The sequence below is a fragment of the Ammospiza caudacuta genome, chromosome 18 (genome assembly GCF_027887145.1).
Source record: "Ammospiza caudacuta isolate bAmmCau1 chromosome 18, bAmmCau1.pri, whole genome shotgun sequence".
In the NCBI taxonomy this organism is placed as follows: domain Eukaryota; kingdom Metazoa; phylum Chordata; class Aves; order Passeriformes; family Passerellidae; genus Ammospiza; species Ammospiza caudacuta.
The window spans coordinates 6,970,648-6,986,226 of NC_080610.1; the positions used below are offsets into that span (position 1 = coordinate 6,970,648).

The 15,579-nt window shown below is 45.3% G+C and overlaps 1 protein-coding gene across 1 annotated transcript in view; it reads right to left on the reverse strand.

Moving 5' to 3' along the window:
- Positions 1–12,193: 12,193 nt before the first annotated feature.
- Positions 12,194–15,579, reverse strand: part of MED13L (mediator complex subunit 13L) — a 166,239-nt gene continuing 162,853 nt past the window's right edge. Inside the window, exon 31 of the mRNA XM_058816484.1 lies at positions 12,194–15,009. Coding sequence (XP_058672467.1) covers positions 14,877–15,009 — 133 coding nt within the window. The 3' untranslated portion in view covers positions 12,194–14,876. The remainder of the gene's footprint in view (positions 15,010–15,579) is intronic.

Genomic DNA, 15,579 nt, shown 5'->3' on the forward strand with positions numbered 1-15,579 from the left:
CATAATCTCGATTTTTTTTTTTTTTTTTTTTTTTTTTTTTTTTTTTTTGTCAGACCAAATCCAAAATCCCTCTGGTTTTGAACATTTATGAAGCTTTAGCACAAAGGTCACCCACAGAACACAACCACCCAGCAGCAGGGAGAGCCGGCAGGGAGAGCCCCTTGCCCTCAGCCCTGCTGCAGGTGAAGCCCCAGGTGTGCACAGGGAGCGCTGACAACGGGGGATGTGGGAATGAGATCGGCAAGGGGAGCCTCAGCTTGCTGCTGCCCCAGCATCACACAGGAGGTGCCGCTGGAGTGTGGTTCTGCCACCTGAGGCTGAGGTGTCCCCCAGCCGGTGTCCCGGTGCAGTGCGGACGCAGCATGTGAGGATGCAGCCAGTGTGTCCTGGCGGCTCGAGCCTTGGGCTGCGGCGACACCTCCCGGGAGCTGGCGGCACAGGAGCAGCCCCCACTCCCCTTCTCCACTGCCCCGGCTCTTGTCCGAGCCACCATTTAGAGACAGACTTTTGATTGTTAACATGGGGTCCAGAAACTTTCCCTATTTGATATTTGTTATGTTCATTCCTCAGAGAAGTAGCCCTTTGTTTTTCTACCAGGAAAACTTCTGATCTTGCACACAAAGCCAGTATTAAGCTTGTAGGAGACAGGATTCTAAGCTCTTTTCTATAGAAGGTACTTGGAATTTAACTGCTAACTGGGTGAAAAATGCTTGAACAGTGGTAGCTAAGAGCCCTTTTTGCTTCTTAACCCAGTCGAAGGCCCAAAACATTTGCCTGTATGGACAAACGCTGGTGCTGGAATTGGATCATAGGGATCAATAAGTACCTGCACACAGCAGGAAAGTTTCTATGCCCCAGTTCAGCCCAAAGACTCCCAAATTATACAAAGCCTTTGTTCTGTTTATGACCTTTGAAAGGTGATGTGTGAGAATGGAGGACTCTGTTGGGGAATCCTTTGGTAAGTCAGCTGTGGTGTGACTGGGTAGGTCATTCCCACATCAGCCCCTGTGCAGGTTCCTGTCAGTGGTGTCTGTCACACTCCAGAGAGTACTGAGAATGTAAAACCCCTGTCAAAGGCAGAAGCTTCCAAAATCTGAGCAGCAAGGAAGAACACAAAATATCCTTTTCTGTTTCCTGCTGATGACTTGGGCTCACTTAGTAAAACCAAATGCCCTCTGTAGTTCCTCACCCCAATAGGATGCCAGTCCTTTATCAGGAGAGCAGCCTGGTCACTCCAGGACAGAAGCCTCACAGTCCTAGCTGGCTCTTTGTGGGAATTCCAGTGTTTGTACACTAACATAGATCTAAGGATGCACAAGTATCCTGCTAAGCTCCTTTTGTAAGCAAAACCTGGGATTTCACACACTCTCCAGTTGTGGGGAAACTGGCTACTGAGAACAAGAAACGGGACCGACTTCATGTCATTGCAGTGACCCCTCCTGTCAGCACAGCCACATCCTGTCTCCTGAGTACATTTCATTCAGAAAAGAATGGTTCTTGCTACACTTCAGAAACAAATACGTAGCAGTATCATTACATTCAGACATTAAAAAGCAGACTAAATCATCTGAGTTCAAGTTGAAGTGGGTACTTTAAAGTGTTCTGCCAACTTGGACCCTTGTTGTCAGTTGCTGTGCAGTGGGCAGTGGGACAGGACAGTATCTAAGCACTCTCACTACCTTTCCCCCAGAAATGAGTGCTAGAGTTGTAACAGCAAGAGTGTTCCTAGATGCTTGTTTTTCAGTCTCAGCTCTTGGCCATAAGGGTTTTTTTTCCCCTCCTTAACAGAATGGCACAGTCTTCAGCCTCCTCCCCTGGTTCCCATCTTCTTTGGAAAATAAACAGCTCTGATTGTTGTGCACTTGAGATTATGAAAACATCAAGTCCATTAGTATTTGGCAAAGTGCTCTCTCATTTCCTTCTGATGTAATAATTGAGAGAGAGGGAGCGGAGACGGCAAAGATAGCACAAGGCACAAGTTAATGACCTTCTCGCATGTATGTGTGGGCTCTTTGAGAGGGAGCCTTTTCCAAGCCCCATCTCGCCTCCACTCATACTGTTTCAGCTGAAACACTGCTTCAATGTGGCTTTTATTATTTGATCTGATGTCCCTTGGCCAGCCTTCAGAGGCAGCTAAATGGCAGGCAGGTGTGGGGGGCTAAGAGACAAAAAGCAAATGGAGCTAATGCTTCAGCAGGCCTGCTGCACACAGGCCCTCGGCTCCAGCTCTGCAGGAAAATGCCACTGGTGCCCAATTCCTCTTGCCTGCTTTGGTTTCACTCACACATTTAAGTCTGGGGGGAATGCATGCTGCTTCACTCTCTGAGGGAGATTCTTTGGAAGACTGAAGGTCTGATAAAAATCAGGACGTGGGTGGAATGACTGAGTATAGAAAGGGATCAGCTGTAGAAAGAAAATTAACTGAGGTCAGTGGTTGCTACTCTATAAGTGTTGGACTGGCCACCCACTTATTTGATTGCCAAATTTGTGGCTTCACTTTGGGTGCCTAGAGCCAAATTAAAGTGGGATAGATTCCACAGAAGTGTAGTGGAATTTATCCATGTCCATAGTGTTTCCTGCTGGCTTTCTCAAGACTTTACTTTAGTCTTTTGAAGTGCTTCTAGAAGCCTCCAGAGATGTGTAGCTTTCCACATTAGCTTAACTGGAAACTAAGCCAAAAATCTCATCTCATTTAAAAAAATAATCCAAATTTGACAGCTGAAGTTTTAGATTAATACAAGAAAATAAAGATTAGCCTTTGCCAAGTGGTCCCCTTTGAGGGCTCCACCTTGAAGTGACAAGTCCCTGGGCTACCTGAGCCAAAGGGTGATAAAATGGATACTCTTTGAAGCTCAATTCTTTCCTGTACCAGGTGTCCCTGCTCCCACTGGGTTCACACACTCAGCACCCTGGAAAGAGAGGAAGCATGTGAAGGATCACAAGTGGATTTCAGTGGGGTACTCCCTCCTGCAGCCAAGGGTTTCTGTCAAGGAATGAGTGGAGCTCTGAACAACCTGGTCTAATGGAAGGTTCCCTGCCCATGGCAGGGGGATCGAACTGGAGGATCTTTAAGGTCCCTTCCAGCCTGGGCCGTTCTGTGGTAAAGGATTACTGATTTCTGTGAAGGATTGACAGCAGTGCCAGAAGGCAGCTCCACACTTCCTGGTGCCTAGAGAAGGAGCCCTTCCCTTTTTCCCCCAAGTAAGGGTATCCACCTCTTCCTTCTGTACCTGGAAGTGTTGCAGTGGGAGAGTTAAGCAAGTTAGTTTGATGTAATCCAAGTCTCAGCAGGTTTGAGCTGGCCCTTGTTTGCCACCACAGCACCCTGGACTTACATGTTCAAAACCAAGCTATGTTCTTTGTGCAGCAGCATTGGAAGACTGCTGGGGGGGGGGTATAAGTTTTACCATCTTTTCACCTCCCATTCAAAAAGGACAAATGGATTATAGGATTGATCTGTACCAGAAGACACATTATTTTTAAAAGCCCCTTTAGAAGGTCCCCCAGTTGGTTTCAGGGTTGTGTAACAGTCCTTTGCCAATATAATGTACCTTTATATTTGATCATGAAAAATTTCTTATCAGAAAAATGCTCTTTTCCAGACCTAGCTGCAAGGATATCTATTTCCTTCCTCCCTGTACATTTCCTCCCCTCATATTTTATACATGCAAAGGCATATACATTCTTACTCCTTTCTGCCATCCTTACATGGCTGCAGTTCTGATTTCATTGATTGCACACACCAGTGTCTGCAGAGCTACCTTAAGTAAGTCGAAGCCGTTGGGAATTCAAGGTGAATATATTTTTCTCCTTCAGATACGTTGTTTTAGTTAAAAGCCATTGCGGCTGCTCCATAACAAAACCAGACACAGTGGGCCCCCTTTGTCCGGCTCTTGTCCAAGGTAGCATATATGGATTAAGTGATGAATTGCAAAAAGGGCCTAAAAGCCAAGCTGTAACTTCACAAAAAGGCCATTAAAGGTGAGCACTGTCAGTGAAGTGCCCATTCAGAAGGGCTTTTATGACCCTCGGTGTTCCAAAGACACTCAGGAGCTACAAATGGTTCAGGCTCCCAGACTTGCTGCCCAAGTGACACATCCTCAGCTGAACCTGGCTGGGAGAGCTGCTCCTTGCAGGGATGGGAGTGGGACACTGGCACTATCTACACCCAGCAGGTGAGGAAAAGCAACACCTTAGTCCTGCTCAGACATAAGAAGTCATGAATTTAACCTCAAGGTGAAAAAAACTGGGGAGAAAAAAAATGAACATAATATGAAAGCACACACTTTTTGGGCTACTTTTACCTCCTAAAATTCATCCTCATCAATTCTGCATAAAATGTAATTTTGTCTCTTCTTATATATTCCTTCATATGGGTTTCAGTGCATCTATAAAGCATCATAATTTCAATTACTGACACTTCTTTAGGCATGTCTTAGAATTTTGTACAGAGTGGAGGGATTTACATAGCTTAGGTGACAGAAAATAACTCACCTGTGACTGTGATGTGCACATCCTTTAGTGGCATAAAGCTGCTAGAGGTAAATTGTGCCTGAGTTCCCTTACACTCCATATTAATCTCTAAAATATGAAGGAGAATGAATTAAACCTGAGCCTGATTGTTTCTATCAAGCTTTAAAAACACAGTTCATAGAGCAATAGATTCATTACAAATATTTTGATTGCTCCCTGAAAGAAAAACACGCAACTTTCTTCTTCGTAGGGGAACTGAAAGGAGTGGTTTGTTGACTTCTTCGTGATGCTTTGAAATCTGTAATTCAGTGCACTTGTGAAATGTTGGATGATGGTTTGAAATAATTTCAACTCAAAGCAAGTAAATCTACCCAGGCTGGAGCATTTGCTACCCCATACAGCCGAAGTGAGCAGTCATTTCTCACCTGGAATCCACAGCTGAGAGGTGTTTTGGGGCAACTGCAGTTTAGCTTGAACTGTGTTCAGCTCTTGGCTGAGTTTTGTGTTTCAGACAAGACATGTTGAGGGCATTTCTTTCTCCACAGCAGCAGCTGCTTTTCTAGTACTGCTTTTCTGAGATCTGAGCTGTCTTTGCTGAGATCCCCTCACTTGGACCTGCACTGGCCCTTCAACCCCAAGTTCCTGCTTTGGTCCAGTTGTAATGCTGAGCTGAGATCAGCCCTTTCTCTCTTTCTTTGGCTGGAAGCAGCTGGGTGAACTTTTACCAGTTTGGTTACAGTTGTTTGCTGTGATGCTGCTGCTCCTCCATCAGCAGCTCCCTCCCCAGCACCCAGCCAGACACAGGCTCTGCTCAGCCCTGAGGAAACAGCTCCCCTGGCAGCGTGCCTGTGTTTGGGGCTTCACTCTGACATGTCATAGCCTCACACATTGCTGGGGAGGTGTTGGAAAGGCACCGCAGCCTCTCTCTGAGCGGTGCTCTTTAAACTTTCTACTGATTAGGGGCCTTTTAGCACTCAGCTGGCTTTTCCTAATGGATTTTGCCTTTTCATTGAGACTATTTTTTTTGCAGGCGTTTCCAAAGTAAACAGTCACGGATGGCTATTTGGAAAGCAGGGGAGAGAAGAAAGGGACAGAGAGTCAGGACTGGTCCAAATGTGTCCAGACAAGCACTATACATCAGCTGATATGTGTTGGGGGCCAAGTGCTGCCAGAGTTAAAATTTCTGGGAAAAGGAGTCCATTTGTTGAGAGACAGGCACAACAGATACAATTGCAATGTCTTCTCTTGGATCAAAGATGCTATGCCTGAATTCTTGAGCCTTTAGGGGGAGCAGGGTGTGAGCTTGGCATTAATCAGCCCCCTTCTGATTTATTTCCAAAGTTTTGAAGTCAGAGGAGGTGTTTGAGTAATTCCAAGCTTGCAGAGTTCAAGCATATCAATCCTTCACTGCTCTGAAGCAGATAATTTAGCCTTCAGCCAGATCACTGTGTGGGAACCTATCAGGCGCTGTCCTAAATGAAACTCCCTCTGCACTGTTCTGGTCAGTGGATATCACACTTCTCTGCAGAAGTTCAGAATTTGGTCCAGGCCAACAAAGAAAACTGGGTACAGTGGCTCTGTCCCCAGCTGGATCAGTGTGCTGGTAACTTTTGTGTAGGCCCTGGAGGCACTGCAGAAGTGTTTTAGGGATGTAATATATTTATGGCTTGCATTTTTTATCAGGCTCTGAAAAGAGTTCTAGATTTTACAGTTCCTTCTCTGCTGCCTTGACACAAGGGACAAGAGGAACAAAGCAGACCTTTTGTGTAGGAATATCTTCTTTCCCTGTCCCATCTCCACACTGATTTGCTCCTTAGTTCAGCTGGCTGCTGAATGTCTGCTCTTCTTCCTCCTCAGATTAACTACAAGAGTTCAGACTTCTCGCCTTCAGCTGGGAGTTGTTCCTTGCTGGAAGCTTCAGCATTGTTTCATCTTACAAAGCAGTGAGGGTTCACCTGGCTCCTTCTGGTCAGATGAGCATAATTCATGGACGGAGCTTGGGCTAGTGACAGCTAGACCCGATCAGTTGTCTCAAATGCTTAGGACTCCTGCAGCCTGCTCTCCCCACAGCAGAGTCACCAAAATGTCCAGGGGCAGGCTCTCATGTGACTTTGATCCATGCCAGGGATGGATTCCAGATGGATACTTCCCCAGAGTTGGCCTACAGGCATGTTTCACACAGCATTGATGGGGTGTTAACGATGCTAAAATTTCAGCCAAGCTCCTCAGACATGCTGGGTTGGGAATGAGGAGAGGAGTTCTTTAATAGAAACCTGATGTAGACCGGGCACTTCTACCTGTAGCACAGCCAGAGGAGCCATCAGAGCACCTGGAAGAGGGAAGTGAAGGTGCAGCCCCTGGCTGTTACCAACCTACTGAAGCACCAGTGGATCTTGGCATTTCCCAAGCCTCTGGGCCTGGGATGAAGCCATTTTATGGAAGGTGCAGGGTAGTGTGCAAGTGGTGGCTTGATCCTGTGGGGTCTGGAGGGGATTTGTCACCAGGGGCTGTGAGGTGGCCCAGGGCAAAGGGAGCTGAGGGAAGGATCAGGCACATCTCCACGGAGCTGTGGCTGCAGTCCTGCCTCCAGCTCCCTGCAGTGCTCTGGGACACACACAGAACTCAGGACAGTCCTGGGAAGGGGCTCAGGGTCTTCTCCCTTGCCCTCAAGTCCTGCCTGATTCCTGGGGTGGGGACATGACACAGGCAGAATAGAGCTGAGCTATTGGGCTGGGCTTGGGCTGCCTGAGTGGCATTACCACACACCTGCTGGGGTCATTTTTGGCTCAGACATCCCACTTCTTTTTTCCTGAAGTGAATTATCCTCATCTGTATCCTAGTTTAGAGGCCATTCCACATCTGTGTGTTTGGCTAAATGGTTTAGGTTTTGTGTATGTGTGTCTTACTATTAATTACTTCCAGTTCCTCCACATTCTGGGATCTTTCTGTAAGTCTTTGCAGAAGGCTGTAGTTTTTGTTGTCCTAATTAATTTTATGTGATCTTGACTAGAGTTTGCAAACTAATGCTCTGCACTCTGCTGCCTGAGAGCTCAAATGAGCCAGTGGCATTGATTGTTACACAGGCAAGGAGTAGCAAAGCCAACAGTTTGCCCAAAATCCCACATTGGTTTGGGCAGCTTTAGAGTTTTGATCTTTCCTCTCAATCCCTTTAGCATGCCTTCCTTACTTGCTTATTAAATCTGGAGCTGTTCTTCTGATTAACTGCACCCTTAATAGCTGCAAAGCCATTGCTCAGGAGGCTGAAGGGGTGGGCAGTAGTTGCACAGAAACCTGGAACAGCAGTTCCATTCCATGAGTGCTGGCCTCAGGCACTCTGGGGTTATGCATTAACACTGAGTGCCAGTGCCCCTCACCTGCACAGGCACCTTGGGCTGCCATCTCCAAGTCTCCAAAGGAACAGGGAACTGGAGTGGAGGAGCCCACACCAGGGTGCTGCACATGGAACAGAGGTCACCCCAAATACTCCTCCCTGATTAGGAATCTGTAAACTATAGCAAAGGATTTGTGCTTCCTGAATGGACAGGGGACTCATCCAAGTCACCTAAATAACAGAAGCAGAGAGATTCTGGGAAAATGAGAAAAACATTCTTTCAACTTCTGACTGAATTTGTTTAGGGAGGGAAGGTTATGTTTTGTGGAAAGGGATGTGGGATAAAATAAAAGTAACATTTCACTAGTGAAAGTGCCCAACATCAAAAAAAAAAAAAAAAAAGGCAACATAAAGTGCAAAGAGAAGGGCAAACCAGTGATGATGAGGGCAATGTCCAAGCCAAGGAGGGGTGTCCTCTATCCCTGTTGCCATAAAAGCAACAGAGCCCTTGGTGGTACAAGTTGTTTTCCACTTGGACTCTCCCTGTTGTTTACAGCTCAAGTCACCCTGAGACCAGGCTTGGGCTCATGCAGGTCCCTTTTCTGTCCCCTGCCTGTCCCTGGACACTGAGGCGGTGCAGCAGTGTGTGCCATTGCAGCATGGGGCACTGCAGTGTGTGCCATTGCTGCAGAACCTTCCCCACACACCACAGCCTAACAGGGAGAAAGAAATCCAAGGGCAATTACTTGGAACTGAAACGTTGCTGAAGCCAGGAGCCCAGAGAGCTGCTCACAGCACCGTTCTTTTAGCACTTCCATGGGCCATTACCCTGCTGGGATTAAGAACCCCCTGCCCTGCCATGCGCACCCTGCCCCATCACCTGCCTCTCCTGGCCTGGCTTTTCCCCAGGCACTAATGAAATTACCACCGAGACTGATTACAAGTGGGGTGGAGCACTTTGACCAATGAACCCACACCTGCTCGCGTGGTTGACCTTTAATGATCCAGCTCTGTAGCTCTGCAGTTTAATTTGGTTTTTTAAAGCCTGGTTTAGGGAGAAGCTGGAGTTTCATTTGCCATCAAAACATGACCCCTGCTGGAGGACCAAGGATGTGACTTTCAGTTATTCCTATGGACAACCCCACACAGAGAACGGCACAAATGTGATTAATGTGATATGATACAGCTGTCACTGGCTGCAGGAAATCACAGTCAACTAAAAAAACGTTGGCTAAAGAAGACTTCTTATTCACCCAACTCTAAAGGTAAAAAAGTTTTTCTGGATATTGTTTTTTGGTAGGTTGATTGTGATTTGGGTTTTATTTTTGGGGTTTTTTTCCACGCATGTGATTGTGTTTTACAGAATTGCAGGAACCAGTGAGCTCTGTGTGTGTGTGTAATTGTGTAATTTTTTTTTTTTAATGGGGGTTCTGGATATCAAATATTCTGGCAGAAAGTTCTTCAAACACTCATAGTAGCAGCAGTGCATTTGAGGATGTAGTTTGTTCCTAGATTTATACCAGCCTGACATTTTCCCAATGGCAAAATATTTAAATAAAAACAAAGAGAGTGTCAGGCTGGTAGGAGTTTTTTAAACATATGTCTAATTTAGTGTGTAAGGAAAATAAATTCCACTTGTGAGGGCCCTAGGCCTGCCCTGGTTGCCACGTGGGCTGCAGCAGTTTCCTGCTGGCCTGGCTGTGTCTTTTAAAAGGGCCCAGCTGGAGTGAGCATCACTGCCTGGGGAGCAGTTGGTGTTGCTGGGTGGATGACAGAGGTCCTGCAGGGGCAGGTATTGCTGAAATGAAACATCTGTCCAACAGGAAAAGGTGTGTGTGCTGTGGGAAGGAACCCACATTCCTGCAATGTGAAGGTGGAGGAGGTGGCTGGGTACCCGGGGCTGGTTAAGAGCTGAAAACTTTGGGGAACAGAGGAGGTGTCAACAGCAGAGGCTGCTGTAGTATCCTCAGAGCCACATCAGGGTGGCTGTGGAATGGGACCAGACCCTGTGGGGAGCCACATCAGAGTGGCTGTGGAATGAGACCAGACCCTGTGGGGACACCAGAGGGAGCAGTGAATTCCAGTGGGTGTTGCAGGACCACAAAACCTGTTCCTGTAGAGAGAGTCCCCAGCAGTGCCATGTCCTGCTGGTTTGCTGCAAAGGGTCCCTTGTGCTAAGCTGGTTTTTAACCATGATTCTGAGAGGTTACAATAAGCTCTTCCAGGGAAAAGCTGATGTTTATCAGATAAAGGAGCATGTGCTGTATGGTTTTGGCTTCTATCAGCTGTACTGGAGATGTGTGTCCATGGCTGCAGGGACTGACAGGGCCTGGCCTGTAGCAGAGGAGGAGCTGCTCATACAGAATGCCTCAGACTGGAGCCTGCCCTGCCTGGAGATCCCAGCACTGACAGCTCAGGGCAGCCTGAATTCCCAGCTGGCCTCACACAGACACTGGGGCCATCTTCTTCCAGGCCTCTGCAGAGTATTTCAGGCTGCAGACAGCCCTGAGGTTTCCATAGCCCTTGGGATGTGCTGTGGGATTGCTCCTTTGATACCTGGTAGGGGAACAGCCAGTGAAGCACAAACCAGCAGTGCCACATCAACTTTTGTCCAAGGGTTAAGGTTCAGGGTCAAATAGGGAAGTAGAAGCTGCATAATTTTGTAAATCCTGTTTTGTTGTCGAAGACCAAAGCCTTCCTGTTTGGGGATGCAGGGCTGTTCCATTTCCACTCTAAATGGTGACACTGCCCATAAACCTCATGTTTACTTCACTATTTCTGATGCTTTCTACATGTGCTGAAACAGCTTTCAAGTGGCCATGACATTTTGTCAAAAATAGAGATGGCAGTTGGGAAAGGAAAAGTAGTTTAATATCAGCCTAATCTTAAAAAGCATTTTCTTTACTGGAGTTAAAGAGCTGAGTCCATCACCACAGTGTTGCACACACTTGTAGATATTCCATTATTGTTACAAATCAACTGAGATTTCAGTTTTTCATTCAGGTCTTCCTTACAGTCCTCATGGAATGGAATATTTAATTGGTAATTTTGTCTGTGAAGCCAGTGAATTAGACACAAAGTAATCTCCATGCAACAAATACTGCTCTGCAGTAATTTCAGGTACTTGCAGCTCTCACAGTAAAAGACCAAAATGTAACTGTTCTGTACAACCTTGGATAGGGTAATTGAACAGTGTCATTTAGTACCATAATTTACAGTAGTGCAGTGAACTAAAAGATACAAGCTTGAAAGTTAAAAAAAAAAAATAAAGTAAAATCTTAGGGACTATTTTTGTAAGTATTTGAATTCAGAAGTAAGAAGCACCAAAATTCAAGTGGACAAGAAATAACATCTACTGAGGAAATCCCAAATGGCCATTGAAGAGCCATGGAAAGGAGTGGCAGCTCCTCCATCCAGTCACTGGAGATGGCATGGGATGCTATGTGGGCTCCAGCTATTATGGAAAATGAGTTCTTTCAGGATAATTTTTAAGGGAGTGAGCCACAAAGATCACCTGTGAGACACTTGGAGTCTGCAGAAACTCCCCCATTCCCTTTTGCCAGCCAGCACTGCTATAACAGGGGCTGTCCCTGCAGCTGGCTCCAGCCACCCCACACATCCCAGGATGGTACAGCTGGATCCCTCCCCCTTGTCCCAGGATGGCTCTGCTGGCTCCAATCCCCACCCCCCACACCCTGGGATGTCACAGCTGTTCATTAAATGTCATTTTTGGCACTTCTATATTTGGGAATGACTGCTAATCCCTGAGTGTCTCGCTCTGAAGAGACCTCCTGGGGTGCAACAGTCCCTGCACCCAGCAGTTACACCTAGCACAGAATCCACAATTAGCACAGAATCTCAGAGTATCCTGAGCTGGGAGGGACCCACAAGGATCATGAAGTCCATCCAGCTCCTGTGGGCTGGGGATTCTGCAGCTGCTCTGGGAAGCCTGAGGCTGTGGCTCTGGTCCCTCATCCAGGGCTGCCCTGCAGCCACCATGGCCCTGTCCCCATCCCTGTGCAGGGAGAGGGGCCAGGCCTGACCTGCCCCTGACAGCTCCTGTTGGAGACTCACCTGCTGCGCATGGAGAAGTTCATCCATCAGTGATGGACCCCTGGGTTTGGATTTGCCCATGGAAAGCAGCCACTGCTCCTGTGGCACTGGATTATCCCAGGCTGCTCCCACCCACCCCTCTGGCAGGATTGTCCATCCTTGGCATCACTGTCCCCTCACAACAGCCATGGTTTGAAACATTTCATTCCAGTTCCATTCACAGCCCTGGATCTACACCTTGCAATTCCTTCCCTGGGAATGTCAAAACTCAGAGCTCAATACAAGAATAAAACTGCACCAACAGTTTCAGTAATTCAATAATTTATTCATCTAAAAAAGTGTGTAAAAGTATATAGCTCTCATCCACAAGGTATATATGAATGACATTTAAAATGGAGGTCTTTTATTATTATTGTTTCTTTTTATCAAAGTCTTTTTTAGTGTATTGTACCAGCGATATACTGTAGATTTAAAATGAACTTCACATTTTTTTTTGTTTTCTTTCAAATTGTCGGCTATATATAAAAGAAGCTCACTGCAAAATGCTCAGAGGAAAAAAAAAAGAAAACAAAAAGAAATTCAGAACTCCCCAGAAATGTACAGCTTTTACATTTAAAAAAGGTTCTGAAATATACATACAAGCATGCTGGACATTCCCCACCCTCCCGCTCCCTTTAGCTCAAACAACTGTAATAATAATTCTGATTTAGGCATGATTTTCCAAAGTTAGAAATAAAAAAAAAATAATAATAACTTTCTTCACTCTGTAGGAAAGCCAGGGCTTGTACATTTCAGATTAATTCAGTAAAAAACTCACAAGTAAAATAATGCATATTTAAGAGAAATATTATACAGAACTTCTCACACTGAAGTACATAAGATTTTTCTTTAAAATCTATTGCCATTCATTTATTTTGCACAAAAACGTATAAATATGTCACCAGCTTCTCTTAACTTAAAAAAATTAAATAAAAGACACCAGATGAAAACTACTCCTTGCTGCCCTTTTTTTAATTTCTAATTTTTGCTTAGAACCAGGTTTGTGGGGAAGAAACGCCCCTGGATAAAAACGGCCCATTTAAAAACAATAAGCAAAATAATAATCCAAAGTTCAGATGAATCCTGGGAACAAATAACCCCCAAATGGTAAAAGATTACAAATGTCTACTTTACATTGTTTTCCTCCCCAAGTTAAATTTTTTTATACAAGTTTACAATCTTCATCTTTTTATGCTCTTCAAAAGGCCTTGAGAATTTTCTTTTCTGATTAAGAAAAAATAGTACTGCAATATTTTTAAAGTCAATTTTACACTGTACACATTAGATACAAACGGTTTGATATCAGATTTTTTTAACCTATACATTGCAAAGAGGACACCCACATGGAGGGGTGGAGCAGGGAAGGAAAGAATCCATTTACAGGTTCCTCTCCTGCCTTCACCTTCTCATTACACAAGCAATTCTTTTTTTTTTTCTTTTATTATTTTATATAATTTGTTTTAAATGTTACATTATCTCAAGAAAAATACTTTTTAAAATCATAGAATTTCATTTTTTTTAACCAGAACATGAAAGTCTTTTGGAAGAACTCTAAACTTGGTAGTTTTTCTTCACAGCCAGGGGAGGGGTCACCCAGCCTGATCCAAGTGCCTGACCCTGGCCCCCTCCTGCTGCCCAGTGCACCCCCAGAAATGAGGGAATGGGGCTGGAATAGGAACCTCTGGGAGCCTGGAATGAAGGAGTCATAAAAATACTTCAATTAGCCATTAACCTTCCCAATGGCGATCATTTCACTAAACAAAGTAACTTTGCCACCACAGTGGTGTAACTTCAAGTACTAATTTAATGATATAATTTTTAAAAATTATTTCTTTGAAATAATATTCCTATAGTCAGAAAAAATACACCAGATTTGTGACTGATTTAGTGTAAACAAAAACCGTATTTTTGGATATGTACATGGACGAGTCTGCCCAGAATTCAAGGGCGACTTGGCTTTCAGTAAATACTTTTCTAGCATCACTAAATTTACTGGAAATATATTTCAATCATAGCTCTACAATAGAATAATTTGCCACTTTCCACTTGCCCTGAACTGGGCTTTAAAGTATTTTTTTCCTCCCTACCTCCCTCTCACTCTTCTCCCTTAGGTAGTGTTATCCTTCATTAAACACTGGCCATTCCTTGCTTTAACCAGGCTAAACACAGGGGAGAATTCCTTAAAATACAAGATATCCTTACCAGAACACATTTCCCTTCCCAGACTTTGATTGTTATGAGCTTCTTTTGATTTCCAGGTCAGAAGAGTGAGAGGTCTGTAGATAAATAACCCTACAGTGGAACGGAGCTGGATTTGTAAGGTATTTCTACTGTTCCTGGTCCTTTATAATTTAATCCCTCCCCTCCCCAAACCTAAAAATAAATAAAGTATCTCCAGACCATTCATATCTACATGGACAGGTAACAAATGCATGCATTCATCCCAATCCACTCTGACAGGAACTCCAGGTAGACAGAAAACTCCAATATTTATACGAGACTACAACTGTGTGGTTTTGTGTTTGTGGTTTTTTCTTCCTGCAAAGTCCCAGTTTACGACGATCAAACAACAAAACACCCAAACTGGTCACTACAAGGTGGTTTTTACTTGGAGGGCTGACACTGCTTGTGGGTCTTTATCAGTTCCTAATGCAAAAAGATCCTGTAGTCTTCCTTAAAAAAATAAAATATTAAAAAAAATAATCACGCTGACCAGTAGTTACTGAGCCACCAAACTAACACTGGCTTGAGGTTACTCTGTGTTCGCTGTTCTTGGATGTTCCCAGATTTTGGACTGAAGCTGCCAGAGATGTTAATGGGTAGTTTAGTTTTGAACACTGCAGAATTCACATGTGCTTTTGGAGGAACAGAAGCACAGCACAGGACTGGTCTGAAGAGAAGCAAACGGAGCTCTTTGCAGGTCGTGGCACGTTCCCGGGCGGAGGGGAGAAGCAGCCAGAAGAACAAGTGCTTGTGTGTCCTACAGGATGTTCATGATGGCGTTGTAGAGCTGGGTGAGCACCACGAAGTGCACGGGCAGGCAGGAGCTGCGGTCCTGCGTGGCCGGGTTACACGTGAGCCAGGACAGGGCGTTGTACTGCTCCAGCACAAACCTGCACAGGAGGCACACACATCACAGCCTGCTCTGGGGGTGTTATGGGCTCTCCTGGACCTGCACCCTGACAGGGCTGCCAGTGTGTTGGCAAAGGAGGAACCTCACTGAAAAGCAGGAGGGTTCAGCTTTGCTATGTCTGAACCATTTGCACGAAAGCCCTCCCAAACACACACAGACTCTAGACTCACAGTGGTTCAAATGCCACTGCTGTCCAAGCCTTGGGGATTGAACATCTCTGCCTCTCTGGGCACCCTGTGTTTGCTCACACTGTTCCTGTGATCCTCTATCTTATTGCAATTTCTCATCTTGTAACTTGTGTCTGTTGCATCTCTTCCTTTCTCTGTCCAGTGCATTCTCATTTTACTCAATACCTGGGACATCTGTGAGAACTCAGTCCTCCAACAGGATGCAAATTAATATCTTCTAGAATAGTACACCCCCAATTTACTTAGATAGGACATTCCTGTTCCCTGCTGATGTTTGTTTGTTCACTCGGATGTCCCACACTGTGTGCTCTCATCACACAGATCTGTGTCCAGTCCCCAGAGGTGGACAGACCCCACACCAT